Raw genomic sequence first — 20599 nt, forward strand, 5'->3', positions numbered from 1 at the left:
TCCCAAGGAAGGGAATTGTAATGGATAAAGTACTACAAACCATTGCATCCTCTACATAACAGAGGAGACTGTACCACAAAACAGTTACCTCTGATAAAATGTTATAGTAATCTAATAGACTAGGTCATCACAAAACTTCTAGCTCTCTACTTCATCTTAATTTTGTCTGAAACAAGGCAAAAGCCTCCACAAAATTAAAATAAATACCAGCCCACTGGTAATGCAATGTTTGAGTAAACTTTAGTTTGCTTTGGCTGCGAGCAGCTTCAGGGAATTCCAGGCTACTTAACATGGTAGTTAATTCCTGTATAGGAATAATTGTTCTCATATCTGGAGGGGATGTTTTTAAATGCAACAGTAACATTGACCTCTTGCCTATGTACATTTCCAAAATGTTAAGCAAACAGATTTAATTTCCATTTAGTCATTTTCTTAGTCCAGCCTCCTTTTCATTTTCATTAGTTTAATACTTTATTTACTTATTCTCAGAGCTTCCTGAATGCCCCACTTGACCTTTTCAAAAGTGGCCTCTGGTTAGGTAAACACTTCTGCTACATGGTTAGTGCCAGCTTTAATCTGTTAGCAACATTCCCACCCGAGTCACCTGGCTGTGGATTTAATGCCCGGAGTCAAGAAAGATGACACACCAATGTATTGCTGAGGCAGCACTTCACTTCTGTAGGTACATTTAATATGATATGTCAAATAACACCCAAACAGAACCTGGATGAAGGCAATTTAGGAAGTTTAACGAGCCTGGGATTGTTCGAACTGGAGAAGGATCAAGGAAGATTCTTCAGTGAATAACTAAATTAGCCCCTTTCTGACAGAGTTGGTTCCACCTGTAGAGTCATAGGACACAGTCAAGATCAGCAGATGAAAAGGTGCAAAGACAGTTTAGATTCAAATGCTTAATGTGCAGGATAGTGATATGAATAGAGCACTCAGGGAGCTATGGGAAATGAATGATTGAAGGATATTAATTGTTGAGATATCCAGGGGACTGATTTACCTCTGTTTCTTTCTACATTCTGCTGAGGGCACAGGTACATAGTGAACACGGAAGTTGTAGTGAATTATTCAGAGGACAATGGTCTCCTGGTGGTCTGGCCATTATGCCTTCACTAACAAGAACTAAAGAACTTGACAGCTCATTCTTCATATTTGTCATTTGCAAGGCCTTGCACAGATAAGTTTGTTACATTGCAACAGTATTCATTTCTACAGTGATTAATTAATTGTGTAGATCCTTGGAACATCCTGACAATGTGATAAGTTGGTATCTAAAGGTAAGTTATTTCTCCTCTTGGCAAGGCTTATGATCTCAAAATATGGTTGAGTTCTTTAGAGTAAAAACCATAAAAATGCTCAAAATAGTAATATTCAAATATGAATCCTTCTCCATGATGAAAGAATGAAGGACATAATCAGAGAACCCAAATGTCATGTTCCAAAAATGCGGTGTATTCATAAAAAGCAAGTCTGCTCGTACCTTTTTTCCTGGTGTTTAAAGAAGAATAAAATTTTAATAAAATATTTTTTGTGGACCAGACAATACATTTGGATCTGTAGAAACAAGCGACAGAATCATGTCCATTCATCCTGAATTGTTTCTTTCTTAGAATAATTTACAAAGTTACACTGACAGTTAGCCAGAGTGATTATCCACTTTGTAGTTTCTGGCAATGTGACCTACATCGAAGCTCTTCTTCCAGGAAGAGTGCTGAGTGATCAACAATTCAAGAGAAGCTCTAAGGATTGGACTTCCTCTTCACAATCACACTGAGCTACCTTTAATCACCCAGTTAAAAAAGAGGAAGGTGCCAATTTTCAAGCATGACAAATGTTGTTAATAATGACCAAGTGTCAACTGAGGCCTAAAACCACCACTTGTCTTGAAATGAATAATCTCCTCTGGTCTTTCAACCCTTGGAGTTTTCTGTGCTTCTCTGTTTTGGTTATTTATGCTTTCCCAAATACATTTGCTTCACCAATGGTGTTACTTTCAAGTGTGTTGTTCTCACATTCTGGAATATTATTGATATTCCTCCCCAGCCCCCCTTACTTTCTCAAATTCCTCCTTGAAGATACTGATTAGAACCAATTCTTTGGTCAAATTTTAGATTTTTTTTCTGGAAAATGGGCATCGCTGGCTAGGCCAGTGTCTATTGCCCATTCCTAATTACCCTGGAGAAGCAGGTGGGGCGAACTCCTTGGTGAAGTTACAGCCACAATGCTGTTAGTAAGAAAAAGTTCCAGGATTTTGGTTCCACAACAATGAAGGAATGCCAATAACATTCCAGGTCAAAATGGTGTGTAACTCAAAGGGCAAGTTACAGATTGCTCCCATAGAAGTTCCCATGCATCTGCCACCTTTGCCCTTTTCATTAGTCATGGTCAGAGGTTCAGAAGTATTGTTGAAGGAACCTTGCTGTGTTACTGCAGGACACCTTGTTGATAGTACACACTGCTGCCCTCATCAGTGGTGCAGGGAGCAACTGTTGAAGGTGGTGGTCAGGGTTCCATCAAGCTGCCTGCTGGGTCCTGGATGGTGTTGAGCTAGTGCTGCTGGAGTTGCCATTATTCAGGTCAGTGGAGATTATTCTATCAAACTCTTGACTTTTGTCTAGATGATGATGGGCTGTTTGGGAAGTCAGAAGGTAAGCTATAACAGCAGAACTCCCACTGTTTGATTTACTCTTGTGATCACAGTACTTATATGGCTGGTCTGGTTCAGTTTTTGACACAATGGAAATCCTTTGGGTGAAGATTCAGCAATAGTGATGACTCCAAAAGGGTAATGATTAAATTCTTTCTTGTTTTCAATAATTAGCCCAAAATGTAGTTGCTATCCAGGTCTTGCTGGATAAGCACTACTTCAGTATCTGAAGAAGCATGAACAGTGTTGACCACACAGTCAATAAACATTTCTACTTCTGATATGATGGATGTAATATCATTGATGAACCAGGCTAAGATGGTTGTGCTAAGGGTAATACCTTGATGTTCTGCAAAGATGCCCTGGAGCTGAGATGACTGACCTCTAACAACCACAACCATCTTTCTTGTGCTGGCTGGGGTTCCAACCAGCAAAGATTTTTCCCCATTGCCCATTATTTCAAGTTTAATAGCGATTCTCATTGCCATACTTAGTCAAATGCTGCCTTCATGTTAAGGGAAGCCAGTTTCACTTACCTCTGGAGTTCAGTATTTGAAGCAAGACTGTAATGAGGCCAGACTTGAGGTTTCACTAGAACCACTCAGCTTGGGTGTCAAATGCAATTTCAATGACCCCTTCCATCACCTCCTCGATGATTAAAACTAGACGTTTGCATTAGGAAATGGTTGGGTTGGATTTCTCTTGCGTGTCTTGTGATCAGGACGTATCAAATCAATTTTCCCTATTGTAGTATAAATCGCAGTGTAATAGCTGCATTGGAATAGCTGGCTAGAGGCAGAGCTGTTGATCACAGGTTTTCCACGATAACAATGAATGCTTTGAGGATCCATCATCTTTGCAGGTTATCCACCACCTTCAACTTTTCTTTATATTACCTGGAATGAACTGAATTAGCTAAAGACTAGCATCTGAGATGGGAGTCAGGAGGTGAGCTATCACTAGAGGGACCTCAGGTGAGGGCTGAGATGATTATCCACATGTTAACCTCTGGTAAAGGGATATGCAAATGCTACAGTCTTGTATTTTTCACCAATGTGTCTCCTGGTGGTCTGGCCAGTATGCCTTCACTAACAAGAACTAAAGAACTTGACAGCTCATTCTTCATATTTGCCATTTGCAAGGCTGCATCATTGAGGATGAGGATACTTGTGTACATGACTCCTCCTCCTGTTGGCTGTTTCATTCGTCACCACTACATAGGACTAGATGTGGCACGGCTGCAAAACTAAAATCTGATCTGGTGGCTATGGGATCACTTAACCTGATATAACACATGCTGCTTCACTGTCTGGCATGGAAGCAGTCCTGTGTTCTAGTTTCACCAAGTTGATATCTTATTTTCAGGTATGCCTGGTGCTGCTCCTGGCATGTCCTCCTGCACTCTCCATTGAATCTGGATTGGTCCCCAATGTTTGGTTTGACAGGACAGTACAACATAATGGGTTGCTAGAGAGCATTTAACAGTTAACTACATTGCCGAGGGTGCAGAATTCGATCTCCGCCACCCAGGAAGAGATGACACACTTCCTTCTCTAAAAGAATATTCGTGAAACAGGTAGGTTTTTACAACAATTGCTAATGGATCAACAGTTACCATTAGACTAATTTTGGAATTCCAAATTTATTAATTGAGTTGAAATTATAGTATGCGGTATTTGAAAGTAGACCTGCAAAACATTAGCATTGGCTTCCTAATTACCAGTCCTGTGACATACCACAATACCGCCATCTATCCTAGTCATCTGACCTAATAACCTGATTGCAGGTCTATGTTATACCTTGTCTTACAATGCTCTTAAGCATACGAATCATCTTGGGACTTTTTATTATGTCAAAGGTACTAGATGAATGTAAGTTGTTACATTTTTAAATTACGTACTTCACAAGAAAATGGCAGTCCCCACAAATGTACAATACTAGAGTTCATGGTATTTTTAAAGAAAAACAGAACACCCTAGTTGAAAAATTAAGTGCAATCAGAGAGACAAGGTTACCCAACAAATTATTTTGCAACTACAGTACTAGGTTTGCCAAAATATTAAAAAGTACGAGACGTGGAAAATTATATTTTGAACTGTAGAAAGTGTGGATTCAATTTAGTGGATGAAAGAACTAATTTCATTGGCTTGCTTTTACCTTGATCTGCAAGAATGGGAGGTACATCTTTAGCTGCTGGTGAAATGCACATTATCTTGTCACCGATTGTCTGACCATCTACCTCGGTCAATCCTCCGAATGCACAAACAACGCCAGCAGAAAGATCTGGAACATCGCTAACTTTCAGAATAAGCTGTTAGAAAGAAAATGTACAGAATTCAGGAACTTCAAAATGAGAGATGTCAGGTTTGGAGGGACAGAAGAGTATTTCTGCTGGTAACTCCTATGACAGTAGCATTTAGTATCCATTAGTTTATTATTAAACAGGCTTTGTCGCCCAACCAATGTGTCTAAAGCAGAAGCTCCAAATATATTATGAGGAGGCCTTTTCCCCCTCAATTTCAATATTCTTTCATGGCCTTCAGAACAAATTTTTCATATCAAGAGTCAGCAAGAACAGGGGGATAAATGGCCTCTCATCCATGCCTAAACTGTGCCACAATTCTTGTGCCAGTGTTCAGTGTGGCTCAGATATGTTCATGTACAGAACATCAGTCCTTTACAATAAAATGCAAAAGGTTTTGCAATACTATTGAGAAAACTGCAGTGAGAATAAATGGGCCACTCTTTGAAAAGGCTGGTACAGACTGTATGGGCCGAATGGTCTCTTTTAGTGCTGTTATATTCTATAATTTAATGTTGTGAACATTTACGTGTTAAACTACTAACGATAGGAATAATGATATGTTAAAACAATTTTCAATGTTGTCTCGGATAATAAACAGTGCCAAGTTCCGTGGTCCGATAAAAGCAACAAACCCATGCAAATAAATTCCTCTGTGCATTATTTGAATAAAATTACTTAACATAAGCCTTCATTAAAATGTCAATGTAATCTTACATTAATACTTTAATCTATTCATTACTAAGGCATTAAAACCCACAATTTCACACTATTAATGGCTAGCAAGGAGATAAAATGTAAGAATTTGCTCCACCCTTGTCTTGGAAGGCAACATGTGAGTTGTCCATCTTTGAACTCTCAAATTAATTTATATATTACTTTCCACTCGTAACAAACTTAGTGAAGGATCTCACCATCAGTGTTGGGAAAAATCAGCGAACAGGAATTAAGTTTTTTTTGCTTGTAATGGTTTTATTGAATGCATAAGTTGGGTGCAAGTTAAAAGGAACTACAGAAAAATGAGAAAATGAACAAAAGTAAAGCAAAACGATATCGGCACTACTGGTAATTAAGATTTTTTGTTACTATTTAATCTCTGAGAGCTACGGGAGGGATTTTTTTTAACATGATCGGCAAAAGTATTTAACCCTTGCAATATAAGGACAACATCCCTTTCCTTTCCTCTAAATAGCTAAAACTTCTAAAAAAATAGTTCAGTGGCAAACACTAACCGGTACACTGTGCTCGGATGCAGAGATACTGTTTGGCTGGATGCTGAGTTTCACGCACTGATCAATACTAGCGGCAAATCGATAAGGCTCAGTGGCTCGCTCGCACTTGTCTCTCCGTGAGCACCTTAGGAAACAGAAAATAAGAATAGAGTTAATATGGAGATACGGAATTGTTAAAAAGAAAACCTCAGCATCCACTTGCCTGATTCAGACATGTTAGTAATAAGTACCCCTGGATAATAATGCAGCATTACACCCAGTACAGTTAATGAATTCAGTTCAGATCTCAGTGGTACGAAAGTCGAATTGTTTTCCATTTTTAGAGAGACATCGGCAGTCCAGGGCTCTGGAGTCTCATTTATGCTCCAAGACTCTCGAGACTACGTTGATCTTGGGTCATTATGGCCCACACTGATAGTAGTTCCCTTGAGGATACAGCGTGCCAGGTTATGAGGCTGGAAGTATTAATTTAAATTATCTGTCCGCTGCATGCGCTGACTTGAATTTAACTGCAGAAATATGTAGACTCGTATTCGGTATTTTCAGTAGTTTGCATAAAACTGCTTGGTTTACAGGACTGGACAAAACAAAACGGGAGCTCCTTTGCTACACAGTGGGCAGTTTCCCTGCAATGTATCTCCTCACATTTCCGTTGTGCTTAGGTTCACCATAATTATAACTCCTGCACAGCTGAGCAAAATATCAACATGTTCCAAATTCATCATCATTCCCCCCACCACACATACCACCAGGAAGCACTGACTCCAACCCACTGATCCAAACAGGCGGTTTACATCGTGCATATTAATGGGAAAACTGGTCACGTATACTTCACATTATTTACACAATGCCTTCAAACATGAATTAGTGGTGACAAATCAAGGCTCTGAGCTTACAGTTCTAATACCATCCGAGTTTTACTGAGGATTCGACTAACCTGACTGGTGGACTGGAAATTTCTGTATTATTTAATATTTACTAACCTCTAGATACTTGACCCTGCTCAGACTTATATACAGTTAGAATCTCCCTTGAATAGTGATGAATTGATTTTTAATTCTGAAAGCTGATTTGGTATTCTCATCGAAAGTACTCAGTCAGTCCCAGTGCGTGCTCTTTACCTGTTCAGTCCTTATGAATATTTATCGGTCACTTCCGACTCTGACGAACAGAGCAGGGAAGTAAAATGTGCGGTATTTAGCTGATCTTTAGTCTGAGCCTACAGAGTGAGAATAGAAACGCTGGGAAAAGTAGCAATGAGGTTATAATGAACAAATTAGTCCTAGGTTGGCACACACTTTAGTTGCTCATTCTGCATAGGCCCCCCTCAGCAGAATATCACACCCACAGTTCAGAGAATTTTGCGAATAAATCACACAAGGAACAAATGTACCTCGAGACAAAGCTACAATCATTAAAACGATATAGTGTTTGCTTTAGAAATTCTTGTAATAATAACCATCTGTTCGAGCATGATTTTGTCATTCTATTATCTATTTACAGGATGGATCTGCCAACAAATGCACAGAAAATGAGACGCATGCCATCACTGGAATAGTCTATCGTAGTGACTGAAAAATGCACAACCTTTAAATAATCTCATGGTCTCTACAGCATCTGTTAAAAGTTATTCACTAATGGGAAGAAATTATACTGTGCAATCATAGCATACAAATTTGTCAATATATCCAAATGTGACTGTCACACAGTTTTACCCATAAGTTTCTAAGGTGATTATAGAGACAAATTAAAGCAACAAACAGCATTTCTCCTGCTTAAATATTTCCTTGTACCAACCACATAGCCATCTTTTTCACTCCATAATGCTGCAGCAATGATCCAAATAGGTTCCGTAGCTCTAGAAATGTCACACTATTAGATTCCCTACAGTGTGGAAACAGGCCCTTTGGCCCAACAAGTCCACACAGCCCCTTGGAGCATCCCACCCAGACCCATTCCCCTATAACCCACACACCCCTGGACACCACAGACAATTTAGCATGGCCGATCCACCTAGCCTGCACATCTTTGGACTGTGGAAGGAAACTGGAGCACCCAAAGGGAACCCACGCAGACACAGGGAGAATGTGCAAACTCCACACAGTCACCTGTGGCTGGAATCAAACCTGGGTTCTTAGTGCTGTGAGGCTGCAGTGCTAACCGCTGAGCCACCGTGTCGCCCACCATGCTGGAAGCCAACTTCAAACCCAACTAACAAATCAGGAAGAACATAGAAGATAGAACGTAGAACAGTACAGCATAGTACAGGCCCTTCGGCCCATGATGTTGTGCCAAACTATTACCAACTAAGTTCAAACTACCTTGCATACCCTACATTTTACTATCCTCCAAGTGCCAATCCAAGAGTCATTTAAAAGTCTCTAAAGTATCTGAGTCCACTGCTACTGCTGGCAGCGCATTCCACATGCCCACCATTCTCTGTGTAAACAGCCTACTTCTGATATCTCCCCATACCTTCCTGCAATCACCTTAAATTATGACCCCCCCTCATAATAGTCATTTCAGCCCTGGGAAAAAGTTTCTGACTATTCACTGTATCTATGCTTCTCATCATCTTGTACACCTCTATCAAGTCACCTCTCATCCTTCTCTGCTCCAATAGAAAAAAAACCCTAGCTACCTCAACCTTTCCTCATAAGACATGCCCTCCAGTCCAGGCAGCATCCTGGTAAATCTCCTCTGCACCCTCTCTAAAGCTTCCACATCTTTCCTATAATGAGGTGATAGAGCTGAAGAGTAAAGAGAAAAAGATTTCAAAGTTATTCAGCTTAAAGGAAGGGCAGAAAGCCATAGCCCATTGCTAGAAGTCATTGAAGTAAACATTGCAAATGAATTCAAGGTGTAGCCAGGTATCACTTTTGAGTTAAATTATGGTGAGGAAGGATTCAACTCAATTTAAAAGGGACCATGGCCAGTTGGACCAATGTTTCTTTTCCAATTCTTTAAGCTTCCTCTGATCTTTTACATTAGACTGAGATAGTAATGGTCACTTCACAAATTCAATTTCAAAGACTGCCTTGCACTTTCACGATCAATGTTTACGAACAGACAAATGCTTGACATTTCTGTACAAAATTTATTTCCCACCACTTCAAAGGTGTTACCTGTTTCAAATTAACCACATATTTGAACTAAGGAAAGCATGTGATACAAATTTACAAATCCTTTATGAGCAAATATCCCAGAATGTGGTTTCAAAGTCTTGAATGTGGTAACAATATTAAGACATTGTATCAGATTAGAGGCACGTTACTACTTAAATCATAAAGACAATCACCGCACAGTGAGAAAAAGTGAGAAAACTTGCTGGATCTTCAAATCTGGGAGCTGATTGCCAGCAGCCAATCTTGCAGCCCCCAACAAAAGCAAGAAGTTTCATCCAGCAGGGTTTTGGGCCAGTGATCGGTTGCTCCAGAATGCGACACTGCCTCAGCAAACAACATGGCTGCTGACAGGAAACCACCCACTAAACTCCCAGAATAGAGGATCACTGAGGTCAAAGGGTTGGAGAGTGGGGGCAGAGGTTCTGGGGCTGTGATTGGACATAGGGTGGGGCTGTGTTGGGGTGATGGAAAGAGGGATCAGAAGTAAAGGCTGAGGGGTATCTGCCAGTGGCCATCCAGCTGGCCTCAGTCCAGTCCCTCAGTCTTGCAGCTAATCAAGCTCTCTTCCCACCTGGGTGTGGAAAACTCTGGCTATAAAGACCAGATTCAGACTTCTTTTTCTAATAAGACTGTAACCCTTCAGGCTGATGCAGAAAGGGAGGCAAAGACCCTAAGTGCAAAGATAGAACAACTTCTTTCTCAAATGCCCTAGCTTCATCTATGAGCGTAGATTTATCAGTGTAAAACAGGTCTTGCAGTTTTTCAAAAGTTGAACTATACCACAAGCTCATTTTGAATTCCTTTGATGGTTTTCACTTGATAATATTCTTGGTTTATTTAAACCTTATCAGACAGAAATAATTCAGTCTATGACAGTCTCCATTACATATTTGCCTTCGAGGTGCACAGAGGCTTGTGGTTGGTTGACATGGAATTTGTAAAAGAGAGACAAAAAATTGACAAGCCGAACACCAGAAAAGAGAAATTGTACCTCTAATTTACAAAATGGATTCAGCAACACGCAAAACTGACTCTTCAATAACAGAATTCAGAAAAGAAAAGGCTTCATAAAATCCAATTTTATTCCAGGTTTACTGACAACTTTCCAATGCACAGAAGGAGCCTCATTATGCCTGCAGTACCTATTTCAAGTGAGAAATCAATGGTGAACTTTCCACAGCATTACGACAATAACAAACTCAGAAGGGGACCTGTAATTAAGCGGTATTGATTGAGATGATATGCATGTCCAATCTAATAACACGGTGCATTATTTACCACTATTTCATACTCATAGTTCAGAACGATGTGCTGATTGTAAGAACAGCAAACTGCTTCACATTTCACACTGAAGTGTTTCGAGTTGCAATAGTTTATCTCATCGTAAAATCAAAGCAGCCCAAATTATCCAATTGGGACAATCTCTTAAAAGAAAGGAAAATGGAATCTTTTAGAGGAATGCTGTAGCTTACTTGTGCTCCATTCCACTAACAGAATTGCAAGAAGCAGTGGGTAGATTTCTAGCCTTAAGATGATAGACATAGGAGCAGAAATTAGGCCATTCAGCCCATCCTCTAGGTCTTACCTAGATGGAAGAATTCCTTCTTCTGAATGAAGTAGCGTGCAAATGAATTTTTCGTAATTGTATATGTTAGCACCAGCTCCTAGATTTTTTTGCTCACCACCCCCATGAAATTTTTTATTGGCCCATTAGTTTTTAATCTCTGTTAATGTGCCAGCAAACCAATAGAAACTCAGCCCAAACATGTCTATGGCTAAGCAGTAAGTGTATGTTCACTGATCTGTGTTAATCTAATGGAGAAGAGCATCTCTTAGTTACATAATATACTCCAAAAAAAAGACTGCAACCTGGGTAAGATGCAAATAAAGAAAACATTGGTAATAGGCGAATAAAAAAGGTCAGGTCATTTTGCAGGATTAATACTTTATGGAACCAGTTCTGAAACACAACTTTTAATTTCCCTATCCAGACCACATCAAATTATGCTTTTAGTGTTTCTTTTTGTTTTCAGATCGCATGTAAAAGCCATCCAGCAAATCTTGCTTGAACATGTATGGCACTTCATAACAAGATTTTGTACTAGACTGGAGTCGCACCAAACTCAGCGTGAAGCCCAAGAGGTATAAAATGACTTTCCACAAATAAACAGGATCTGCTCCATTTAGGATACAGGTCAGGTTCCAATTCGAGAGTTATCTCCTGTTTTCATGTTCACTCATGTATAAAACTACTTTGTATTGACAAAAACGAGGCTGATTTCCACATTTAACCACAGTCATTTTTTTGGTGAGACTGATTTTAATAAGTTTTTTTTATGAGAATGTTTTACATCAGGGCTGACTCCTACAGCTCCTCCTCACTGATCAAGAACTCAAAACCATTCAAAATTGAAAGGACCAACAGACCTTAGTAATAAAGCCATATGTCAAATTTTTCAACTTGTCAGAACTCTACTCTACTGCAGTAATCCTTCACGCTATAATGGCCTGACAGAGCTGAATGCTTTGTACTGAGGGAATATTTCTTTTGCAGAGGTAAGCAATTATATTGTCGCAAGAAGACATTATAATACCACAGTATTCATGAATTGTATTATGTTAACTGACAAGTGCATCGCGTTAGTCACATAACTAAGATTCTTTAGAAAATGATTTGATTTGTTTCTGCTTACTAAATTGAGTGCACAATTTTATTTTCATCTCAAGAAATTATTAACGAAGGTTTCACCTTTTGGATTGAGTTTCCCTGTCTAAAATTGTAGTTTGTGCTCTTAAAGCCACTGTGAACAAAATTAAAAACAGATATATTCTGATTGTGGCTGAACCACCTTCCTGGGTTAGCAGTCAATAGATTCGAAACACTGTTTTCCATTGCCTACCTAAGCCATTTATGGCCAACAACTAGGTTGTCATATCTTCCAAGTCCCAAAGCAGGCTGACGCTCCACCTGTTATGTGTTTAGTTTGCTTTTTAAACTTGCTTCCCTTCAGGCAGTGCTTCCTCTTGCATTGAAGAAATACAAGCAGGATTTTCCACCAGATGGATCGCGTTACAGTGCTGCCAGTCGGAGAATATTAAACAGACTTGTCTGATATCACTTCTCCAGAGTTACCTGGACAGTTGCTTTCTCCTATGCCCTGCGCCTTCAAAAGGCAATTTCTTCCCCTCACGTGCTTTTCTTCTCTTATAATTTCTCCTCTCCCAAGCAACTCTTCTTTTCTGCTGCAGTTCGTTACCAGTTTCCAATCTAGCTGCTGTGAAATGGTGTTCAATGTTGTGCTGTATTCCTACAGAGATTCCTGATTGGGTAAATGATGGAATTCAAGGTGCAGCAAATGGCACGGAATCCACGTTGTGAGCCAAACAGAATCAGGAGCTGGCAAATGTTCTTGGAGCAACAAATCCCCTGGGCAGCACAAGTTTTTACTGAAATAGGTGACGAGTCAAGAAAAATAATACTCAAATATCACACATGTGCCCATATTAATATTGTTGCTCCACTGAAAAATATATCAAATTGAATAGCCAGACAAGGGGGCATTGTCTGTTTGAAGGATTTTTTTTCGTATTCAACTCAGATCATCAATTAAATTGTTAATTTAAATAGTTTTTAACTTGACTTTTAAGGTATCAAGTAATAAAGCACAGGAATCAGTCAAGCTGATTTTATCTATCACGTTTGAAGTTAACGGTCAACTTTCACTTTCTTTGCCACCTTATTTCTTTTATTCTAGTATAGAATGCAGGTGTCACTGGCAAGGTTAGCATGATTACCCATCCCTAGTTACCCTGCAAATGATTAGCTCTCTGGACCGCTTCAGAAAGCGATCAAGTGTCCAGTCACATGTAGACCAGTACAAGTAAGGGTGGTAGATATCCTTTTGAAAAAGGACATCAGTGAACTTTATGGATTTGGCTTTTATTAGATGTTACCAGAATAAAGGCAAAGCAAACTAAACGGATTCCTATTGGTATTATTACAGATTTGGCACCTTCTGCACATTCTGCTTGCAGCTTGAAGACCAATGTAAACTAAATGCTGCTACGACTTGTTCAAGATATCAAGATTGGACAAATGCTATCCTTTGTGTAAAGACCTTGTTGCCCCAAATTATGCTGTAGTTGTGTTTGCATCACAAACTAATATTCTTTTCTGTCACCAAATATACGGGTAGCAGATATGACCTGTTCAGATGCTAGTCCTGACAATGAAAATGTTTAAATGGAAATGATCAACAGATGGGTTCCAAGCTTTCATGTGACAGGACTGTGGCTATTTCCTTTGGCAGTTTGCTCCATTGTGGGATGTTCCTTGGGAAGTCAGCTCATTGGTAAATAACTAGGCCTTGTATTTTTTGTGTATGGCGAAATGTCATGTTATGTCTTTGCCAGAGGTCACCAGGTACTAGCTTGTATAAAATTCCACCTGATGCATTCCATATTTTATGGATCATAGCCTATTTTTCTCTCTCCTTTGTTGCAGTGACTCCTATTCCAAATCTTTGGCCAAGGAGGTGACACGAGTGTATTTCTCACACCGATTCATGCAGAGTTATGTTTGCATTTGGATCATTTCCCTCACCATAAGAATCTTGCGCACATTTTTCATGCTTTAAGATTGGTCAAACAAATGCTTGGTAAGCTGTACCTCTGATAATTTTTTTTTGTTGCAATGTCAAAATTCCTCCCTAGAACTCCAAGAACCCTGTTTGCTTTTGATGTTATTTGCTGAAGGTGAAGTCTGCATTGAAAACTGATTTAACATGAATGCCAGGTATGGTTGTATATCAACCTGTCGGAGAAGGCGATTATGGAATGTAAAGGTTTTTTTGTTGGTGGATCCATGATGATAGTGATGCAAATGACATAGCATGTTTTGACACTGAACACCATCTTCCATAATTCCATTTTCGTGCTATTCTTCCAATTCCACTGCAACTGTTGTGGACTTACTAGATCAGGATCTTTCCCTGATACTTAGACCTTGCAGTCATCTGCAAATGTGTTTTTTGAAACTTGGTAAAAGGTCTTTTAAATATATCAAGATGTGTAAAGGTCTCAGTATATTTTGCTGGAGCATCTACAGAGTATATCTCTAGGACAAAATGAATTCCCATTGCAGTTTGTCTTCTGTTAGTAAGGAAGTGTCATGTCCTGTGATCCCACAGTCGTGAAAATGGACAAGAGTTTTTCTCGAGGAACACTGACAAAGATTGAGACATCTTGTATCGCCATTTATCCATTTCTTTCATATCTTTGCAAAAGAGTGTTTTGGAAGAGCTTTATGACTAAAAACCACACTAACGCTCTTCCAGAATATTGTGAATTTCAAAGATACAAGAATGAATGATATTTTTAATCAATGGGCAAATGATGTTGGTGAGAAATTCTGGTGTGTAGTTTTGGCTGACTTTAATCATCTATTCTGAATATGCTATAGATGGGAATTTTTCTTTTCCCCCGCTGGTCTGTGAAGTGGCTGTTACTGAGGGACTCTGGAAAGAGATTGGTCAATATTGAAACCTGGTTCATCAGCTAAGATTGATCACTCCTTTCACATATAATGATACTGTCCGTTTTGATATCTGAAAATTATCTTAGTGAAGGTGGCTTTTCAGACATGGAACAGCAAAACCTGACATTCAAGGTGAATCTGTTTTGAGATTAATCAAGGAATTTAAAGATGTTTCAATGTGTATGAAGTGAAATGCAATATGTCCAAGTTAGCAGGTTTTTTTCCTACTTCTTTTACAATGTGTGTTGATGCAGGTTATTAGTTGAACAAGTGAACTTAAATGCATATTTTTCATCAGTCTGACTAGTACAATTTAATATTGCATAAATATCTTGCCACTAGATGTCACCAGTATATTTTTATGAACACCACAGCAAATCTGATTGTGTGGCTGTGTGTGTCGGTGTGTGTGTCGGTGTGTGTGTCGGTGTGTGTGTCGGTGTGTGTGTCGGTGTGTGTGTCGGTGTGTGTGGGGGAGGGGGGAGAGATAAAATGCATAAATATATGCGACATGTTTTGATAGAAGAAGAAAAAATTGTAAATGATAAATGATGAATGGCAGCAGAGGAATCTTTATTTAACAATTTGTTTGATTGCCAATCTTCTGAATGGCATAGCAGCATCTTTCTACCATCAGAATCAGAAAAGACAATTCCATCTGTTCAGTCAGTTGTGCTTCCAGGTTTTATTGCTGAATGTAGTTCTCGGTATTAGGGTTGTATAAATCCTCAAGAAAGGCACAAAGTAAACTTGCTGTCCATAAAGCACAAGGTCCTTCATTCATGAAAAACCCAGAAAAAGTTTACACATTTTAAAAAAAGCCTTAAAAATCTAAATATACAATTTCAGAACCTTCAAGAGTGCCAACTCAGTTAACTTGAAAAATGAAATATGCTCGATTTCCATTCTGCTTTCATTTTCCAAGTTGGGTCTGTGCTTTAGTCATCACTTCACCATTGCTATTCACTTAGTGTTGCAGAATTTTTCAGGTTATTATGGATTGACCCTCAGGGCAGAGCTATTCACTGCCACTCAATCCTATGCAGCTATAATGTCTGCATAAATTTAACTATCCAGTCTATCTTGCAGTAATCTGATTTACTCAACACTGAAAAGGTGTTAGTCTTAAGAAAGGAAAAAAAATTCTTATCCTCAAGTTCAAATTTCTTCACAGCCTCACCCCTATTCTATAGTCAGCAACCTCTTTCAGTCTGCTGACCCTGTGCTGTTCAAACTCTGGCCTCTTGTGAATGTGCACCTCTCACCAATCAAAAGTCATCCATGATCCAATGACCCTGAAGCACAAACATCAGAAACCCTCCACATGTTTCAGGTAAACTGTTCTTAGCAGGGTGGCAGTAGAGAACGCAGAAAGCAAAAACACACACCAGTATGGTAGACCAACAACTTCCTGTAAAACTGTGTTCACTACCAAGATTCTAATGTTTTGGTAACACGCCACCACTCACTGTCAAAGTTCACAGGCAAATATCAGCTTGAGCAAAAGTTAAAGAGCTGACACTGATGCACCAGAGTCTGAGTCATACCCTTCGGGGAACTAGGGGAGAATAAAGGACCATGATCTGGGCAAAAAGCTTGAAAGCAGGAAAATCATGTTTCCACAGACATTAAGTGAATGCAATGAACAAATATTTGCTACTTACATGTTGTGAAGCACACACCAACCACAGTGAGGGTCCCCAGAACTTAGACACTTGCTGCATGTCTTGTACTGTTCGCACGATTCCACTGGCACCCTTGACAGCTAAAACAAAAACAAGTACAAACATCAGAATAAGGTACACATGAAAGACGATGTTATTACATATAGGACTTTGAGAGATTTCAGAGGCTCTCTTTTGACAATTAGGTAAACAGCTTCAATCTAAACACAGCTGATCAGAGAGTTGTAGACCAAAAACTATTCACAACTTACATGTGCTGTCCTTTATATTTCACTGGCACGCACACACGTGCCATTTTGAAAATGCATGAACAGAACTCTATTTCTCATTTGAGCTTTCCTCATTCAATATCTGCAGATATTGAGTTTTCTAAATCAAGATTTTCTAGGAACTCCTAGAACCCTCCTTAAATCAAAGGAAGGAAGAACACTAACATAATTCAAACAAAGGAGGACTTGTTTTAATAGAATTTCTGCCATTGTGGCAATGGCAATAGATCATAGAATCCCTACAGGGCAGAAAAAGGCCACAATTTCATTCACTGACACACCAAAGTGTACCTCGCTCTGATGCCTCCCACAACCTTATCCCCATAACCCCACATTTCCCATGGCTAATTCACCCAGCCTGCATGCTCCTGGACACTACGGACAACTTAACATGGCCAATCCAGCTAAACAGCACATAGCGAGTTTTGAGAACATTTGTAGCTCAGGTTGAGTTTCTGGACGTGAGTTTGCTCGCTGAGCTGGAAGGTTAGTTTTCAGCCGTTTCGTCACCATTCTAGGTAACATCATCAGTGAGCCTCCGACGAAGCGCTGGTGTTATGTCCCGTTTTCTATTTATCTGTTTAGGTTTCCTTGGGTTGGTGATGTCATTTCCTGCGTTGGTGATGTCATTTCCTGTTCTTTTTCTCAGGGGATGGTAGATTGGCTCCAAATCAATGTGCTTGTTGATGGAGTTCCGGTTGGAATGCCATACTTCTCGGAATTCTCGTGCGTGTCCCTGTTTGGCTTGTCCTAGGATGGATGTGTTGTCCCAATCAAAGTGGTGTCCTTCCTCATCTGTATGTAAGGATACGAGTGATAGTGGATCATGTCATTTTGTGGCTAGTTGATGTTCATGTATCCTGGTGGCTAGCTTTCTGCCAGTTTGTCCAATGTAGTGCTTGTCACAGTTCTTGCAAGGTATTTTGTAAATGATATTCATTTTGCTTGTTGTCTGTATAGGGTCTTTTAAGTTCATTAGCTGCTGTTTTAGTGTGTTGGTGGGTTTGTGGGCTACCCTGATGCCAAGAGGGAGCTTAAGATGGAGTGCGCCAGTTGGAAAACCATGAAACACCTCTTTGAGTCTCCAGGCGACTGGTGGGAGACGGCGAAGGAGAACATCAAGAGGTTCTTTGTCCTCAAGGGTGTTCAGAAGGCGAGAGAGAGGCGGGGAAAGCTGTCGCGACTCCAGGAAAGGGTGCAGAACCTGCTCCTTCTGCAGTCGATGGGGGGAGTCGATGTCACGGAGGACCTCCGCGAGGTGAGGAGCCAGTAAGCCTCGCTCTTCACCGCGGAGGCCTCCAGGATAATCTTCCAGTCCAGGGTCTGCTCCGTGGAGCAGGATGAGACGTGCTCGCGTTCCTTCTTTCAGAAGGTGCACAAAGAGAGCTCTGTGCTTAGCGAGCTGAAGGAGGACGACGGCTCGGTGACGTCGTCTCGGCCTGACATTTTGAGGATCAGCAGATCCTTCTATGCCAGACTGTACGACACGAAGCCCACGGACAGCACGGCCTCAGAGTCGTTCCTGTCGTCTATCACGGAGGTCTTAGACGACAGCACGAGGGAATGGCTGGACCGGCCGATATCCCTGGACGAGCTGACCAGAGCCCTCACGTCCTTGGAGAGGAATAAGATTCCCGGGAGCGACGGCTTACCGGTCGAGCTGTATTCTGCTCTGTGGGACCTGGTCGGCCAAGACCTGCTGGAGGAGTACAATAGTGCGCTTCGGGCAGGGGAAATGTGCAAGTCCATGAGGAAGGGCATCATCACCCTCATTTACAAGAGGAAGGGGGAGAGGGAAGAAATTAAGAATTGGCGTCCCATTTCACTATTGAACGAGGACTACAAAATCCTGGCCAAGGTCATAGCCAACAGGGTCAGGTCTGTCCTGGAGTCGGTGGTTCACCCTGACCAAACCTGTGCTGTGCCGGGCAGGAAGATCGCTGAGAGCCTCGTGCTCATCAGGGATACAATCGCCTACGTGCAGGACAGGCGAGTGGACACCTGCCTCATCAGCCTGGACCAGGAGAAGGCCTTTGACAGGGTCTCTCATGCTTACATGAGGGACGTCCTCTCCAAATTGGGGTTCGGGGAGGGCATCCGCAATTGGATCTGGCTGCTCTACGCCAACATCGTTAGTGCAGTCTCTATCAACGGGTGGGAATCGGACAGTTTTCCCATCAGATCTGGAGTCAGGCAGGGCTGCCCGCTCTCTCCTGCCTTGTTCATGTGCTGTGTGGAGCCCTTCGCCGCATCCATCAGGAAGGACGTGAGCCCGAAGGGCGTGGCTATCCCAGGGCAGCGGAGGCCTTCATGTCAAGACCACCCTGTACATGGACGATGTCGCCGTCTTCTGCACCGATCGTCGGTCGGTGAGTAGGCTGTTGGACATCTGCGGCCAGTTTGAACTGGCCTCGGGTGCCAAAGTCAATACGGGTAAAAAAGTGAGGCCATGTTCTTCGGGAACTGGGACGACCACTCCTTCATCCCCTTCACCGTCAGGACAGACTACCTGAAGGTGCTGGGTGTTTGGTTCGGTGGAGCTGGGGCGTGCACTAAGACTTGGGAGGAGCGTATCACCAAACTGAAGCAGAAGCTGGGCAGGTGGATGCTCCGGTCCCTCTCCATCGCGGGTAAGAACCTCGTTGTCAGGTATTAGCGGCTTTCAGTGCTGTTGTATGTGGCGCAGGCCTGGCCTATTCCCTGGACCTGCGCCGCTGTGGTCACCCGTGCCATCTTCCACTTCATTTGGGGGTCGAGGATGGACCGGGTCCGCAGGGACACCATGTACAAAGACCTGGAAAATGGGGGAAAGGGCGTACCGAACGCCACCCTCGCCCTGACGGCTACCTTTGTGTGCGGCTGCATCAAGCTGTGTGTAGATCCTCAGTACGCAAACACCAAGTGTCACTACTTACTGAGGTTCTACCTGTCCCCGGTGTTGAGAAGGATGGGCCTGGCCTCGTTGCCGCGGAACGCTCCGAGTAGTTGGACTGTCCCGTACCACCTGTCCTTCGTGGAGAAATTTTTGAAGGGAAACATCTTTGACCACAAAGCCGTCAGGCAGTGGTCAGCACATAGTATCCTCGAGACCCTTCGGGAAAAGGAGAGGGTGGATCCCGTCGTGTGGTTCCCCACGCAGACTGCCAAAGTCGTTTGGCAGAATGCCTCATCGCCAGAACTTTCAAACAAGCACAAGGACATTGCTTGGCTGGCGGTGAGAGGGGCTCTGCCAGTGCGATCCTTTATGCATGCCCGGAATCTCTGCGCCACCGCACGCTGCCCTCGAGGCGGCTGCGGGGGGGGACGAGACTGTCAATCACCTCCTTCTGGAGTGTGCCTATGCGCAGGAGGTCTGGAAGGGGATGCAGTGGTATTTGTTGAGGTTCATCCCGAGCAGCTCCGTGATGCGGGACTCCGTGTTCTATGGGCTGTTTCCTGGGACGCACACCGAGGCCAACAACAACTGCGCCTGGAGGACCATCAATGCGGTGAAAGACGCTCTTTGGTCTGCCCGCTGAAAGAACTGGCCCCGACCGAGTGTTGCAGACTGGCGCACTCCAAGGTCCAGGACTACGTGCTGAGGGACGCGCTAAAGCTTGGGGCAGTCGCCGCCAAGGCGCGGTGGGGAAAGACCACCGTATGAAACCCCTCGTCCAGAATAGAAAAAAGGGCCCTATCCTGTACCTGGGCCCAGCTGGCGCCTTCCCCAACTGGTCAGGGGGCCAACGGGGACTGTGCGGGGAGACGACTGCCGGGGTATTTTCTTTGCTTTGTTTCTTTTTCTTCTTTGT

General features: G+C 42.0%; 1 protein-coding gene across 2 annotated transcripts in view; it reads right to left on the reverse strand.

Moving 5' to 3' along the window:
- Positions 1-20599, reverse strand: part of LOC125462786 (plexin-A2-like) — a 440661-nt gene that overhangs the window by 148940 nt on the left and 271122 nt on the right. For both annotated transcript variants that reach the window (XM_048553162.2, XM_048553161.2), the window contains 3 exons: positions 16519-16619; positions 6194-6317; positions 4817-4970 (listed from right to left, as the gene is read on the reverse strand). In XM_048553162.2, coding sequence (XP_048409119.1) covers positions 4817-4970; positions 6194-6317; positions 16519-16619 — 379 coding nt within the window. The remainder of the gene's footprint in view (positions 1-4816; positions 4971-6193; positions 6318-16518; positions 16620-20599) is intronic.

The sequence above is a fragment of the Stegostoma tigrinum genome, chromosome 21, assembly GCF_030684315.1.
Source record: "Stegostoma tigrinum isolate sSteTig4 chromosome 21, sSteTig4.hap1, whole genome shotgun sequence".
Classification (NCBI taxonomy): domain Eukaryota; kingdom Metazoa; phylum Chordata; class Chondrichthyes; order Orectolobiformes; family Stegostomatidae; genus Stegostoma; species Stegostoma tigrinum.